The sequence below is a fragment of the Monomorium pharaonis genome, chromosome 8 (genome assembly GCF_013373865.1).
Source record: "Monomorium pharaonis isolate MP-MQ-018 chromosome 8, ASM1337386v2, whole genome shotgun sequence".
NCBI classification, from domain to species: Eukaryota; Metazoa; Arthropoda; class Insecta; order Hymenoptera; family Formicidae; genus Monomorium; species Monomorium pharaonis.
Genome location: NC_050474.1, coordinates 422,835 through 435,978, shown reverse-complemented (window position 1 = coordinate 435,978; position 13,144 = coordinate 422,835). Strand labels below are relative to the sequence as shown.

Below are 13,144 nucleotides of genomic sequence, written 5' to 3'. Positions count from 1 at the left end.
TGAATTTTTATCAAATCGATTAATTGAATTTATATCATGAATATGTGATATTGCACATTTATAGAACACGATTATGCACATTTGCATAAAACGGATTTAAAATATGAATGCATATAATTGTAAAATTTACGGGTATAGCATGAAACCTAATCAAATAAACGTGGATATAGCATAGAAGAGACCCAAAAAGTCATGCACATTACCTACAGGATTCATAGATTTGACTACATAATTCAATGTGCACATTTTGTGCACATAGAGGCGCTGATGGATGAAAATACCTAAAACGACGCAATGATCGCTCTCAGGTTCCTCTCAGTGGTACTGTGACTCTTACCAGAGTCGGAAATCCATTCGGGGAACAACAAGAACAAGGTTCCTCTCTGTTAGGCTGCGTTCGGAAACATTACCCGAGTGCTCTCGGGTATCATTCTATCATTGTTCGTTGAATGTGAGACAAGGATAGAATGCTACCCAAGAGCACTTGTTTGTGATGTTTCCGAACGCAGCCTTATTAGTGGCAACAGCTGCAGCTGTTACTGATTATAGCACGGAAGAGAACCACAAAATCGTGAATTTTATCTACGGGTTTCATTAATATTGGTTACGTAGTTAGTTCAACATTTTATGGACAAAAAAAGGCGCTTTATTCAACAGCACTAGGTGCAGCACGGTACAACTGCACAACGTGTGATGGAGGTTATGTCCAGTGTCAAACAATATATTTAAAAATGTGTATTATTCTACTTTGACAGAAACAAGAACCAAATTTCAAAATGACTGGGCATTTCGATTTCTTTATGAACTACGGCACATGTATCTGGTAATAGTTTTTTTTTATTTAAATAATGTGTCGAGGCACGGTTATGGGGTTATCCCAAATGCATTCAGTTTCTTTATTAACTAGGCCTGACTCACGTGGAAACGTATCACGATGAGAAACTTGTGTTTCTGTCGCACGCGGACTTGAGATTGCCGATCCGAAATGCGTCTGCGGAGAAGACTTGGATTGCTGTCATTTCTAATACTATGGCGATTACTCAGCGTTTTCGTGGTACGGACCGTTCATGTGCCGGACGAGTATTGGCAGTCGTTGGAGGTGGCCCATCGTTTAGCCTTTGGTTACGGATACCTCACGTGGGAATGGATAACGATGATCCGTAGTTATATGTATCCGTTTCTCATATCGATTCTTTATCGAGCGCTTGCCGTACTCTCGTTGGATAGCGTGCCACTGTTGACGATACTGCCTCGCGTTTTTCAAGCTATTCTCGCCGCCTATGCGGATTACGCATTTTACAAATGGACCAAGAACATATGGATGTTGAGCGCTCTGTTGATAAACTGGTACTGGTATTATTGTGCCACAAGAACACTGATAAATTCAGTGGAGACTGCCTGTACCATCATAGCGTTATCGATGTTCCCATGGAAGAAATTCCATGTGCGAAGCGTAAAGTTTTTGTGGATAGTAAGTTTTCTCTGTATGGCGAGACCTACTACTGGAATCGTGTGGCTTCCCTTGTGCTTGTATCACATTAGTATGAGTTCAGAAAAGAAAAAATTACTTAGTCAGTACGTGTTAATATGTTCCATTTGCATAGCAATTTCTGTATTAATAGACAGTTACTGTTACGGAACATATGTGATTACCCCATGGAAGTTTTTCCAGCTTAACGTGCTTGGAAACGTCGGGAGCACATACGGTACCAAAAACGCCTTATGGTACATCTATTCCGCTTTACCTGTACTCCTCGAACTGTACTTCTTTCCATTCTTGTTTTCTTGTTACTTAATATTAAAGTGTCCCGATTTTTTCCCTCGAAAAGAATTGATTATGGTGGGAGTAATTGGTTGGTCTATATTCGTCTATTCGTTACTACCTCATAAAGAATTTCGATTTATCTTACCCCTCTTGCCACTGTTAATATACGTAAGTTTCTCTTGTCTTAATCGTTTCAAAGTCATGCCTAGTGAGCGTCGAAAGGTCATAGCGTTGTTTGTATTGAGCAACGTCTTGCCCGGATTATTCTTTTCCACGATTTACCAATGTGGCACATTACCGATAATAGAGATCCTGCGAGACGAGATTACTCGTGCGAACATCTCAACAAACACACTGATTTTGACTCCGTGTCACAGCACTCCATTGTACAGTCATTTACACGTGAACACATCGATAAGGTTTTTAACATGCGAGCCTAATTTGAACAACGCCGAGGATTATGTAGACGAAGCGGATCAATTCTTCGCGAACTCGACAGTCTGGCTCAACGATAATTATGTTAACAATGAAAAAGTCACGTTACCGACTTATGTGATAGTATTTGATAACATAGTGAATGAAATTTCTGAATTTTTACGTCCATATGAGTTGATTGCCAAAAAATATCATACATATTTTCCAGAACGGAATTATGGAGAAAATATATTATTATATAAGCATGTGTAATATATTCAATTCATGTATAACATATGTAATGATATATAAATAAAAATTTTTATTAATGAGTAATAACTTTGTACTCAAAGCGTCAAAAACTAAGATTGATTAAGTCTAACAATTATTTACAATAAATTTTGACTTATTAACAAAAAATCATATTTTAATTGTATAGGAAATATGGTTCTGGTAAGATGAGTTGATTTTCACATATATATTATAATTGAAACAAATTCACTAAAAAAGAAGTTCTTAATTTGACTGAAATATACATGAATATTTAAACTGAAAAAAATTTATCAAATTAACAATTTTCATTTTCTAAGTGTATCTGAACTCAATTTTCCATATAATTAATGTGGGGTTCTTCTACTCGTTGTCCTGAATTTTGCACCGAGGATATAATTTTCTTCGTTTTGCAATTCTTCCCTTTCTTTCCCATACGTCCGGATAAATATAGCCTATAATTTTCTACGCAATTTCTCAAATTAGTCTCTTTAGCTTATGCGTGACGACAGAGAAATGCGTTGGAAGAAGTCAATATCGGTATTCTAGCTATTGATTACAAAAAGCGGCATCTTCTGTTCGTCCGGCCATCAGTAACGCTTAGGCCATTATCGTGAAGTATAAACCGAAAGATCTACGTTAAAACGATCCGCGAAGTTAGAGGAAAGAACAGGTTACGGGCGGGGAGAAGAGAAGGGCCCTCCGCTTGGAATAAGTGAGTACCGTTAGTAAGTAGGACTCGAATCCCAGACTCTCGATGCAGGAACGATAACGATTCTAACGGTACTTGCATCGTCCTACAGATGCTCCGAAACGCAATTATCGTTCAAGCTCTACCGCATGTTTTTCTCAAATTTACATAGACTTTTAGCAGTCACGAGAAAGGAAAGCGATGTGAATTAAGAGTTTATTTGAAAACTTGGAAGCCATACAGTGGCCATTTCATGTTACGAGAAATAACCGAATTAAATGGTGGATTCTATTAAATACGATATGTACGGTGTGTTTGATTAAAAGTTTATGCAATGTTTCTTTTTTAATAATAGTGCTAGAGAAATTTTGTTAAATTAATTTTGTTTAAAGTCTATATTAATTTAAATAAAAGCGAAGATGTGTAAGCTTAAACATATTGTCTATATTTAAATTACATTATATGTATACATATATATGCGTCATGGGACATTATGCACGTGTTATAAGATATGTATGTTTCTGTTAAAAAAAGATAAAGCATAAAGATGCCATAGAAATGTCAAAGATATTGCGTTCAAATCAAAACACATTTGTCGGCGTCTCACGGAGAATGTCGAAATTGACAACGGCGTTTTGCATTTTCCGTTCCGGTGGGGATTACTCTTCCTGCCGACGAGAAGCTAGAAACACGAATGGGGAAAAATGAATGAGCGAAGCTGGCGCGGGGGGCGCGACGCGCAGTAACGGTGATCGGAGGAGGAGGTAAAACGGAAAGTAAGATATCCATCGGAAAAGTCGAGAGGAAAAACTCGTGGGAGGTGGGGAAGGAAACTCTGAGAGATTCCTCGGGAGAATAACGCGGCGAGATACGCGAACGCGTGGCGAGGCGTGACGAGCGGGAAGGGGTAAGGTAACTCCACGTAATCGAAGGTACGGCTACACGACAAGACCCGGAGAAAATTTAAAGGGTGGAGGGGGGACTGACTACATGGAGTCAACGTTCCGGCCGGGTCAGCGACCACAATGCTCTCGCTCGTTCGCTCGCTCGCTCTCTCCCGATCTTTCCTTCTCTTCCTCCCGTCTTCATCGAGAGCTGCCGTTTCTTCGCGGTCGCTGCGCCGCGCCGCGCACGGCGGCGAAGCTCTACGCTCCCCGGGAAGAGGCCCGGTTTCCTCGCAAAAGCCTGCGGTCGCTCCCTTACAAAAAATATCCGCGCGTCCTTGCGAGAAACCGAAACGAGTCGTTCGACTCGTTCGACATAATGCCTATCTAAATCATTAATTCGTTAACGCATTGCTACACGCACATTATTCTTTAGAATTTTAGTTTAAATAATGCATGGTATTAACCGAAACGCATGCGTTTTTAATGATAGATTTGATAATAAGAAACATGATAATAGTTTTTTCAAAATGGATAATAGCTTTCTATCATAATGCAGAGAGGTTTTTTTTATTTAATTTTTTTGCACAAACCGATGAAATTTATTATTTAAAATTATTAGATAAAAACTTTATTCAAAATTATTAGATAAAAACTTTAATTAATTGTTTACAACAATGTTTGAGTTACCTGGTCGTTTTTAAAGGTAATAAATAACGTTTCGCTAAAAATCAAATTTAGTTTTGCGTCATAAATTATATAATTTTTTATGATTTGCTTACAATATTATAACCTATACTAGTTCTATTTTTAAGATTTCAAAACACTAATAATAATAAAAACATAAATTTGCGATTTTTAAAAATTTCTATTTCCAAGTCCTGTAATTTTTTAAATGATAAATGAGTTTTCGATATATTGTTTCTACTTTATCAATTTAACGTAAATTTTCATCATTCATAAAGGCTCCGTTATATACATATACATTGACAAGTGACAATTTTATTTAAATTAAAAATAATTTTATTAATGTAATTTTACCAATATAATTTACCAATATAATTTAAAACATATTAAAGAAGCCGTATATAAATTATATTCAGATGTTGAAAAAATAAATGATTCAAGTAATACACTACATTTATTAAGCTCGACACTAAAATCAGCTTGGCAGGCAAAGTGTTGACGGGATATGCGCGTACGCGTATTTTTGCGGATTATACGCGAGAATCCTCGAGATCGCGACGCAAGGATCAGTCCCATGTGTATCGTTGAAAGGAATGCACAGGCAATTCGCGAAAGACCTGTCCTGTCGTTTCGAAAGTTACGTAGCCAGACACAAGAGCCACGTACACATTGAACGTTGAACGCCGGTTCGGGAGAAAGTTCCCCGCAACGGTGAATCCGTTCTTCGTCTTCTTGCGTCGCACGTAAAAGGATCGACCAAAGTGGATCGACCTCGTCGTCCCTTTAACGTTATACCCGTTTTCTGCTCGTACGTCTTCCATCTGATCTCGCGGATTCTGAGAAAGGATCCGAGAGAAACAATTGAATCAGAGTTACAGTTAATCGAATGAAAGAGAGAGAGAGAAAGATGTCCGGAGTTTTGCGTGATCTTTACGTAGTCGGAATTGATATTCGCTTTTTGGTTCCGATAGATGAAAGAGAACCGTTATGGCCGCGAGAACTTTGATTCCTAATAAAAAAAAATTACTTTGAATCCCGGAGTAGTCGATCGACTGCGGCTGGATCTCGAGAGACCGGATTCTGAAATGTCATAAAAGTTGCGCGATTTCTCGACGCGAAACATCCCTTTCGCGTTCTTTCTCGACACATTTACATTCGCTCACGTTTATATTTACGTATTTTCATTCATGTATTCACACGCGTTAATAATCCAGTGTTCATTCGACTATTAAAAAAAGAACGTATCGGTTTAAAAAAGATTCGAAAATGTAATTATGTTTTTTTGTTCTCAGTAAGTTTGTTATTTCAAAGTTTCTACTTGAGAGCGAAACTGGTAATTTTTGAAAGCTCCGGAGGATCTGAAAACGACGGAAATATTTCTTTCACACGAGTCGACTCAATAATTTTACATCTTATTCAGTATTGGCAATTGGTGGAATTTCGTTTTGCCACGTAAATCAAATTGTTATGTGATAGAAAACGTGGCGACGATACATAATAAATTAAGAATAATCGACGACAAAAAAAGATGCGGCGATCCGCAGAAATGGCTGATAAATTTTGAGTGGTAGTTACATCATAATAACAATATAACGCAATAAGATATTAGTATCATTAATATATTCATATCGGTGACGATGGAACAGAGTCCGAGAACATAAACCGGATCTGCCCGATACCGGAATCCAGGCAGACTTTGCTCGCTAGGACTTCAGCGCCGCTTTAATTATTACTTCTCAGGGCCGTATTATCCGGGATTAAAACACGGTAGCACCAGCTTTGAATTAAACCCCGGAATTAGCTTTCCAGATTGTCTCGGCTACGAGATCGTGACAAAGTAAATTCGAGATCGACGAAAAGCAGCGTGATTTTTTTTTAAACAATCGCTTGCGAGAAATTTTGAAATTTGCGATTTGTCTTGTTTGAACTATCGCACAAACAAAGCTTCTCTCCTCTAACGAATAACAAAGCGCTAAAGGTTTTTTTTTAATGAGATTTTGATAGATCTCGAAATAAAATTTGCAAATCGATCGAATTATCTACGATTAATTCTCAGATTTTCGGTACAAGATAAAAAACGACTACATCAATCCTCTCCTTTCTTTAAAAGAGGAAGCCTCGCCGACGACGATTCGAAGAAACATCTGCAAGAAACTGCAAATGCCAGCTTTGCCTTCCCCCTCCTCCCTCCATCTTTGGACCCCCATCGACCTATCTTCGAGCGTGAATTTCGGATGTCGCGCGCGATCTCTGATGACAAAAACTTGTTGATCTTTCGTACGGTCGAGACGGTGTCGCGCGAAAAACACCTCTCATTAACCATTCGAAGTTCCCGGTACATTCGTTGTTCCGTCGATGCCGACGGCCAATCGCGACCGGGCGGGCAACAAATAGCCGGCCAATCCCGCGCTGTCGACGTGACACGCGATCTCTTCTCTAGGAATTGAGCGCTTCACTCCTTCAGATATTCCTACATCAAATCCACTGGTAGCTGGCTTCCATGCTTTTCTTTTCTTCTTTCTCTTGCTCTTCTCTTGGCAAGTGAAAGAGTGCCTATCATTAATAATAACAAAGAGAAACGGAGAGACGTCTCAAAAGAAAAGAAACCTGTCGGTCGTCGCATTTCTTTCTTTCCTTCGCATCAAGTGCGACACGTGTGCAAATGTCTACGCGTGCTACCTTGATCATGTTTACGTTCGCAATTAGATATATGCGCATGCGAATCCAGATAAAAAGAACCTCGATCTCAGATTATAATAGACGTAGTAAACCTTTTGCCTTTTGCCGCGGGCTCTAAACCCTACGTTTTTATGTACGGAAAAACGTTTCCGGCGCTCAAGCGATTTGGCCAGAGCCCAGTTTTAATTAAATTAAGGTCAGAGCTTAGGGCAAAAGGTTAAAGGACTTTACTATACATTTGTAGATCGGCTAAATGGAGCGTCGAGGTTGATTCGCGCGTAATTCAATATTTTCTTTGCGTAATTATTTTCAAACTTGACTGCATACACATGCACGCATGTAGAATCGCTGAGCAACAACGGGACAATATTTTTATGTAAAGGCGTTTAAATATGCATAAATACATGTAATCTGACTGGGTCATCGCCAAGACTATGCGTGCCGATATATGTATAAAAAGTGCAAATTTATTGCAGCCATCATTGACATTCTCGCTCCACGCCTGCAGATTGAGAAACGCAGGAAACGGTGAGGGTCGCGGCGCTGTGACTCGGCGGAATCGAACGTTGCGGTATTTCCGATGAAGCGCTACGTTTCTCGCCTTGTCGCCTCGTATACTCTCGAGAATAGCGGCGATCGTTATCACGCCATCGAAGAGGGTCAACAACGTTCAACGTGAACCAGAGCGGACAGGGTGATCGAGCCAACGGATCGTCAGAGGAGAAAAAAAAAAGAAATAATCGGCGAGAGAAAAAAAACGAACGTGCTCATTTAGCGTGCCAGGCCGGCTACGATAATATATAATGTTCTCCGCTTTCCTCGGCCATTTTCCGTACTTTCTCTTATAATTGCGACGATGCTTAATAGCAATTCGTTCCCTCGCGATTTCTTCCGAGTGCGCGGCTGCACACGATTCAACCGCGAAGGAAAGCGGGCGCTCAACTCGATCGAGGACTCGACATTTCCGGCGCTTTTGCAACGCTATTGCAACGCAATTGTTACTGGTGGCATACGTCATCGAAATTAAGGCCGGACGGAGATGGGGAGGGGTGATCTCTTTCCGGGATACCCTGTAGGTATTACGCGCGACAGAAAGCCGCATGAATTCGACAACATCGTCGCATAATTGGGAGGGCTAATTACGAAACAGCATCGAGTGCCGAAAGAATACGAAATAGCTGCGTCGACCTTGTTTAGAGCGTAAAATATTTTTATTATATCAGATAGGAAGGAGAAAAAGGTGGGGGAAAGGGTCGGAAGAGAAAAGAGATGAACTCAGCTCTCACGAAAGTTCGAAACTCTGACGTCTTACGCACTCGCGCCATTTTCTCACTTGACGATGTCCGCCGCGCGCGCGCACTTTTCTCACCAATCGGTCACGCGTTGCACGAAATTTCGGAGCGTCGGAGCATCGCGTCGGTGACCGCGGAGAGAAGAAGGCCCGAAGGCGTCGCGCGAGAATCGCAAAAAACGCGGCGCGTCCTCCGTTTCACGTGGATCCGTGCCACATGGATCCGCCATGAGCGTAATGCGGCTTGGCGTGACGAGGAAGCCGGGGAGGCGACGAGGGGCAGCGAGGAGCGGCGGAACGAGGCGAAGCGCTTCGGACGTGGCTGGAGAGAGCCGCGGGGTGACACTCGGAGCGTCTGCGCACCTGGCGAGTTTTGCACCTTTTCCTTCGCCGCGCGTCGTCGCCGATTTTCCTCGCGACCTCGCCGATCGACGAAAATTCGCGCGAGAACGAAAAATCCGTTTTTCTCCTCGTTCCCGACGTATCCTCCATTTCTTCCTCTCGCCATTTTTTTTTCTTTCGCTCGGTTCTACTGTCTTTCTCTCTGTTTCTCTTTCCCTGTCTCTTCTATCCCCTCCACTTTCGTTCAATGAACAAGCAAGTATAGGTATCCTGCAAAGCCCTCTTCTTCCTCCTCTCCCCGCCCCCCCCTCCCCGCCATATCACGTCGTCAGGTGGTCCGATTCCAAATAGAGCACTTTTTCCAAGCGACACCTATGGCGCAGTATTTCGGAAGTTTGCACCGAAGTAAATTATTCAATAAACGATGCTCGGGTTAATAGACGATAGACGATAGACGATCTCTCTCTCTGTCTCCGTATTTTTCTCGTATCTGCGGTAATTTTGATCTCCGAATGCTCGTTATCTTTATCGTGGGCCCGTCTCAGTGGTTCGACGCGCCACTTTAGCGCAAATTCCGTCGAGTCCGTGCGTCGATGCGTTTCAGGATATTCCCCGCGCAACAGGTATTTTCTTCTCTCTCTCTCTCTCTCTCTTTCTCTCTTTCTCCGTTTTCACTGCTCGCTTCGTTCAATTCCCGTACGTCGACATCGATCCGCACACCTGTCTAACTCGTTGTTAATTCACACAGATCGAAATTATGCCAGATATTTATTTGTTTCGTTATTTATCAGGTGAAGGAGCGAGAGGAAAAGAGAACACGCGCGTGTTCCATGGTGCGCAACAAGTGTTTCCTCTCTCTCTCTCTTTCTCTCTCTCTCTCTCTTCTCCTTCGGTGCTGAATGCCCGATAATTTGACGCACACCGGCGTAACTCGTCATTAACGCCGATTGAAATTCTACGTGATATTAATTTTTGCTATTTGCTCGACAAGAACACCTTCCACACGGCGCGTAATAAGCGTTTCCTTTTCTCTTTCTCTCTCTCTCTCTCTCGGTTCTCCCTCCGCTCGCGTGCGGTAAGACGTAGCAGGGGCCAGGGCAACGAGCGAGAGAGGGGCCGCGTCGACGCGCAGTCGCCAGGTGAGGCAACGACGACGACGTGGTTTGCCTCGTTACGCTCGGCCGGGGGGACGCACGGTCAGTGCTACGGAGAACCTTGCGACTTTCGACGGTGCTCCGTCCGAGCGAGCGACCCACCGACCGACCGACCGACCGATCGACCGATCGACCGAGGAAAGAGAGAGAGAGAGAGAGAGAGAACGCGCGAGAAAAAGAGACGGGCAGCACCGAATCGATCCTGCTCCCGCCGCTTTTTTCGGTTACTCCAGGTGCGTGCCGCCGTCGACCGGATCTCCGTCGGATTCATAACCTCAAACCGCCGCGAGGGAGTATGTCGTGCGTGGCGGGTGATCGGTGAACGGCCAGAGTGATAAGGACGCCCCGACCGGATCGGGAGTGCGTCGCGCGAGTGCGTGCGAAAGGGAAGCAGCGCGACAGCAGAGAACGTAACGGGAGGAAGGAGAGATTGGAGGTGTTGGAGGAGCCGCCAGGTGCGCTCCCGCGGGAACGATGACGGGAACGAGGACAGGAGGAACTGGCGGCGGCAGCGGTGGAGGAGGTAGTTCGCAAAACATCCTGGTCAGCCTGTACGTGGCGACCGCCGGCCTCCAGGGAAACGCGCTCGGTTCCGACGAGGAGGAGATCACGCTGCTCGTCTACGTGCTCATCGACGAGCTGCAGAATAAGGTAAGGTGACGAAGTGCGAGGGGGAGGGGGGAGAGAGAGAGAGAGAGACGGGCGAAAGGTGAAAGAGAGATTGCGCGCGCGCGCGCGAGGCGGAAGTGGCTCGCTACGGACGAGTTGGCTCTCGGGCTCTCGAGATTCATCTCCTTTCCCGGTAAGAGAGATGATCCTCGACCGCGAGAATCCAGCCAAGCTGAGATCGCCAAAGGGTGACGTCGATCGAACTCTGAGATTAGCTTAATCGCCACGACCGACTTGTCGAGCGATGCGTGCGTTGCGTTATAACGATTGCTCACGTTGGCAATATCATTTGTTTGTTGACGCTCGACGAAACGATTGGAAGGGATCGATCAGGGACGTTAGATTTGAAATTTTGCCGCGAGCGAGTCAAAGTGTCTTTCTCTTAATTTCACAGCGAGCGAGCTACAAAGAATCCCGCTGATACTTATCTGCACGAAATCGCCCGGAAATTGACAGTAACTTTCGTCGGAATACAAATAACGAATAATATGTTCGTTTCGGACGTGCTTTCCTGTATTTTCTTCGCCTGCACACAGGAAACACAGGTCGCATCCTACGTTAAGTCACGCGCTCCAAATAAACTGTATTCAAAATGACAGATTAAAGGTCTGTATTATACTAACAGCGTTAGTCTAATAATTCAATAACAGTATTAATGAAACAAATATTTTATTCGAGCATAACGTATTTGCCTCATCAACACTATTATTTTAAATTAACAGAATTATTGTTACCTAGGTGAATCTTGGGAGAATTGATATTCGTGACATTTGCGATCGCGATTCAAGGGAGAAACTCGGATAGAATTTTTCCTAGAACGACGGAATATCCCCCTTATTTTTTGCGATTCGACAAAAAGGCACAAGAGAGCGAATGGAAAGTTATGCTATTATGGCGAACAGAAACCATGTCGTGTATTTACATAACTTATTTAAAAAGAACAATTTCTGCTTATTGCTAAAGTGAAGGATATGTAGCTTATAATAGGATGTGCTTTATAAGAAATATATCCGGCGCGCTCGAAGATATCGATATCAATGTTGTCGACAGTCGAATTTCGAAAGACGCCTTTCAGGCCAAGTATATTTTTCCTAAAGTACATTTTTTTGCATTTATGGGCTTTTATAGGCAGGAGACCACTTATTTAGAAATAAACTAAAATTATTCTTTCTAAATAAATTATGTGTGTAAACGTGCACGTCACAATACACATGATATCTCGCAGTGATACATTCACAGTACTGTTTTGAGATTTTTGTTAACTATTATAGAGATCCATTACTACTTTGATTGTCCACATTTGATTGCCCATGCGTAACGTTTGCAAGGCGTCGCTCATTTATGAATGACGATTACATAAATCCAGCAATTAATGTTTATTTTCTTTAATGTAGATTTATTTTGATTTTTGTTTAGTTTACTTTCTATCTTTTTCTAGTTTAAAAAATTTTTCTAAGTATTTGAAGAAATAATTTATTGCACAGGAGCAATTTAAATTATATCAAGATGACAGTCAAAATGTTAACCGCGCGGTTTTTTGCGTATCTAGACTGATTGCAATTATAATGGAAATTCTATTGTCGGTGGACACGAGTCAATTCGTATACGATATCACTTTCAGATCTAAGTTTAGTTACGTAAATGTTATCTTCGTAAAATACACCGTAAAGATCTCAATCTAGAAAAAAGAGAGCAGTTAGTTGCGCAAAGCGAGATTCTACTTAATTCAAACTGCTGATTTAAAAGTCGCAAGTTTGTTGTGGTCCTAAACAGCTGCAGGTACGAGATACGAGATGTTTTTCTTCACTAAATCATAATAGAGGCTAAAAATATCAGGTTCTGTTGACGACGTGAGTTTCTTTTCCAACACGAGGTCGTGAATTATAGTTTGTTTAATTCAAATCTGATAACATGCGCACACGCGCGTACATGTAAATTCTCTATCTGAAGAAAACTCCTTAGGTAAATCGTTTAGCTCCACAAATCGATCGATTGTCCGCTTCTATTTTATATAACGTTTGTTGCGCCAGAAATCGGTGAATTATGTTGAGAAACAATTCGAAAAGGCGATAGTGATATATATTGGTAAAATCACCGGTCCTATATCGCAGAAAGATCGAGACGCTTTCACGATGAACGCTCGTCGAGCTCGCATCGATTAAGTATCGTGATTAGCAAGTTTTTTTTCAAAACTTTGTACTACGGCCTCATCTCGATCTGCGTTATGCAAACAAAAACCGATCCCGGCGCTCATACGATCGTGCATTGTGTCTATTAGATGATAATGGAAGAAAGTTA

The 13,144-nt window shown here is 42.3% G+C and overlaps 2 protein-coding genes across 3 annotated transcripts in view; both read left to right on the top strand.

Annotated features, from left to right (window-relative positions):
• The first annotated feature begins 434 nt into the window (after window positions 1-434).
• Window positions 435-2,545, top strand: LOC105838095 (GPI mannosyltransferase 3). The gene is made up of 3 exons (XM_036290503.1): window positions 435-673; window positions 756-823; window positions 908-2,545. The coding sequence occupies exon 3, from the start codon at window positions 986-988 to the stop codon at window positions 2,450-2,452; it is 1,467 nt and encodes a 488-aa protein (XP_036146396.1). The 5' UTR covers window positions 435-673; window positions 756-823; window positions 908-985; the 3' UTR covers window positions 2,453-2,545.
• A 5,980-nt stretch (window positions 2,546-8,525) lies between these two features.
• Window positions 8,526-13,144, top strand: part of LOC105838091 (RNA-binding protein fusilli) — a 35,844-nt gene continuing 31,225 nt past the window's right edge. Inside the window, exon 1 of one of the 2 annotated variants that reach the window (XM_012683378.3) lies at window positions 8,526-10,828. In XM_012683378.3, the coding sequence (XP_012538832.1) occupies window positions 10,652-10,828 (177 nt within the window). In that variant the 5' untranslated portion in view covers window positions 8,526-10,651. The remainder of the gene's footprint in view (window positions 10,829-13,144) is intronic. The other variant, XM_012683379.3, reaches the window with a different exon arrangement.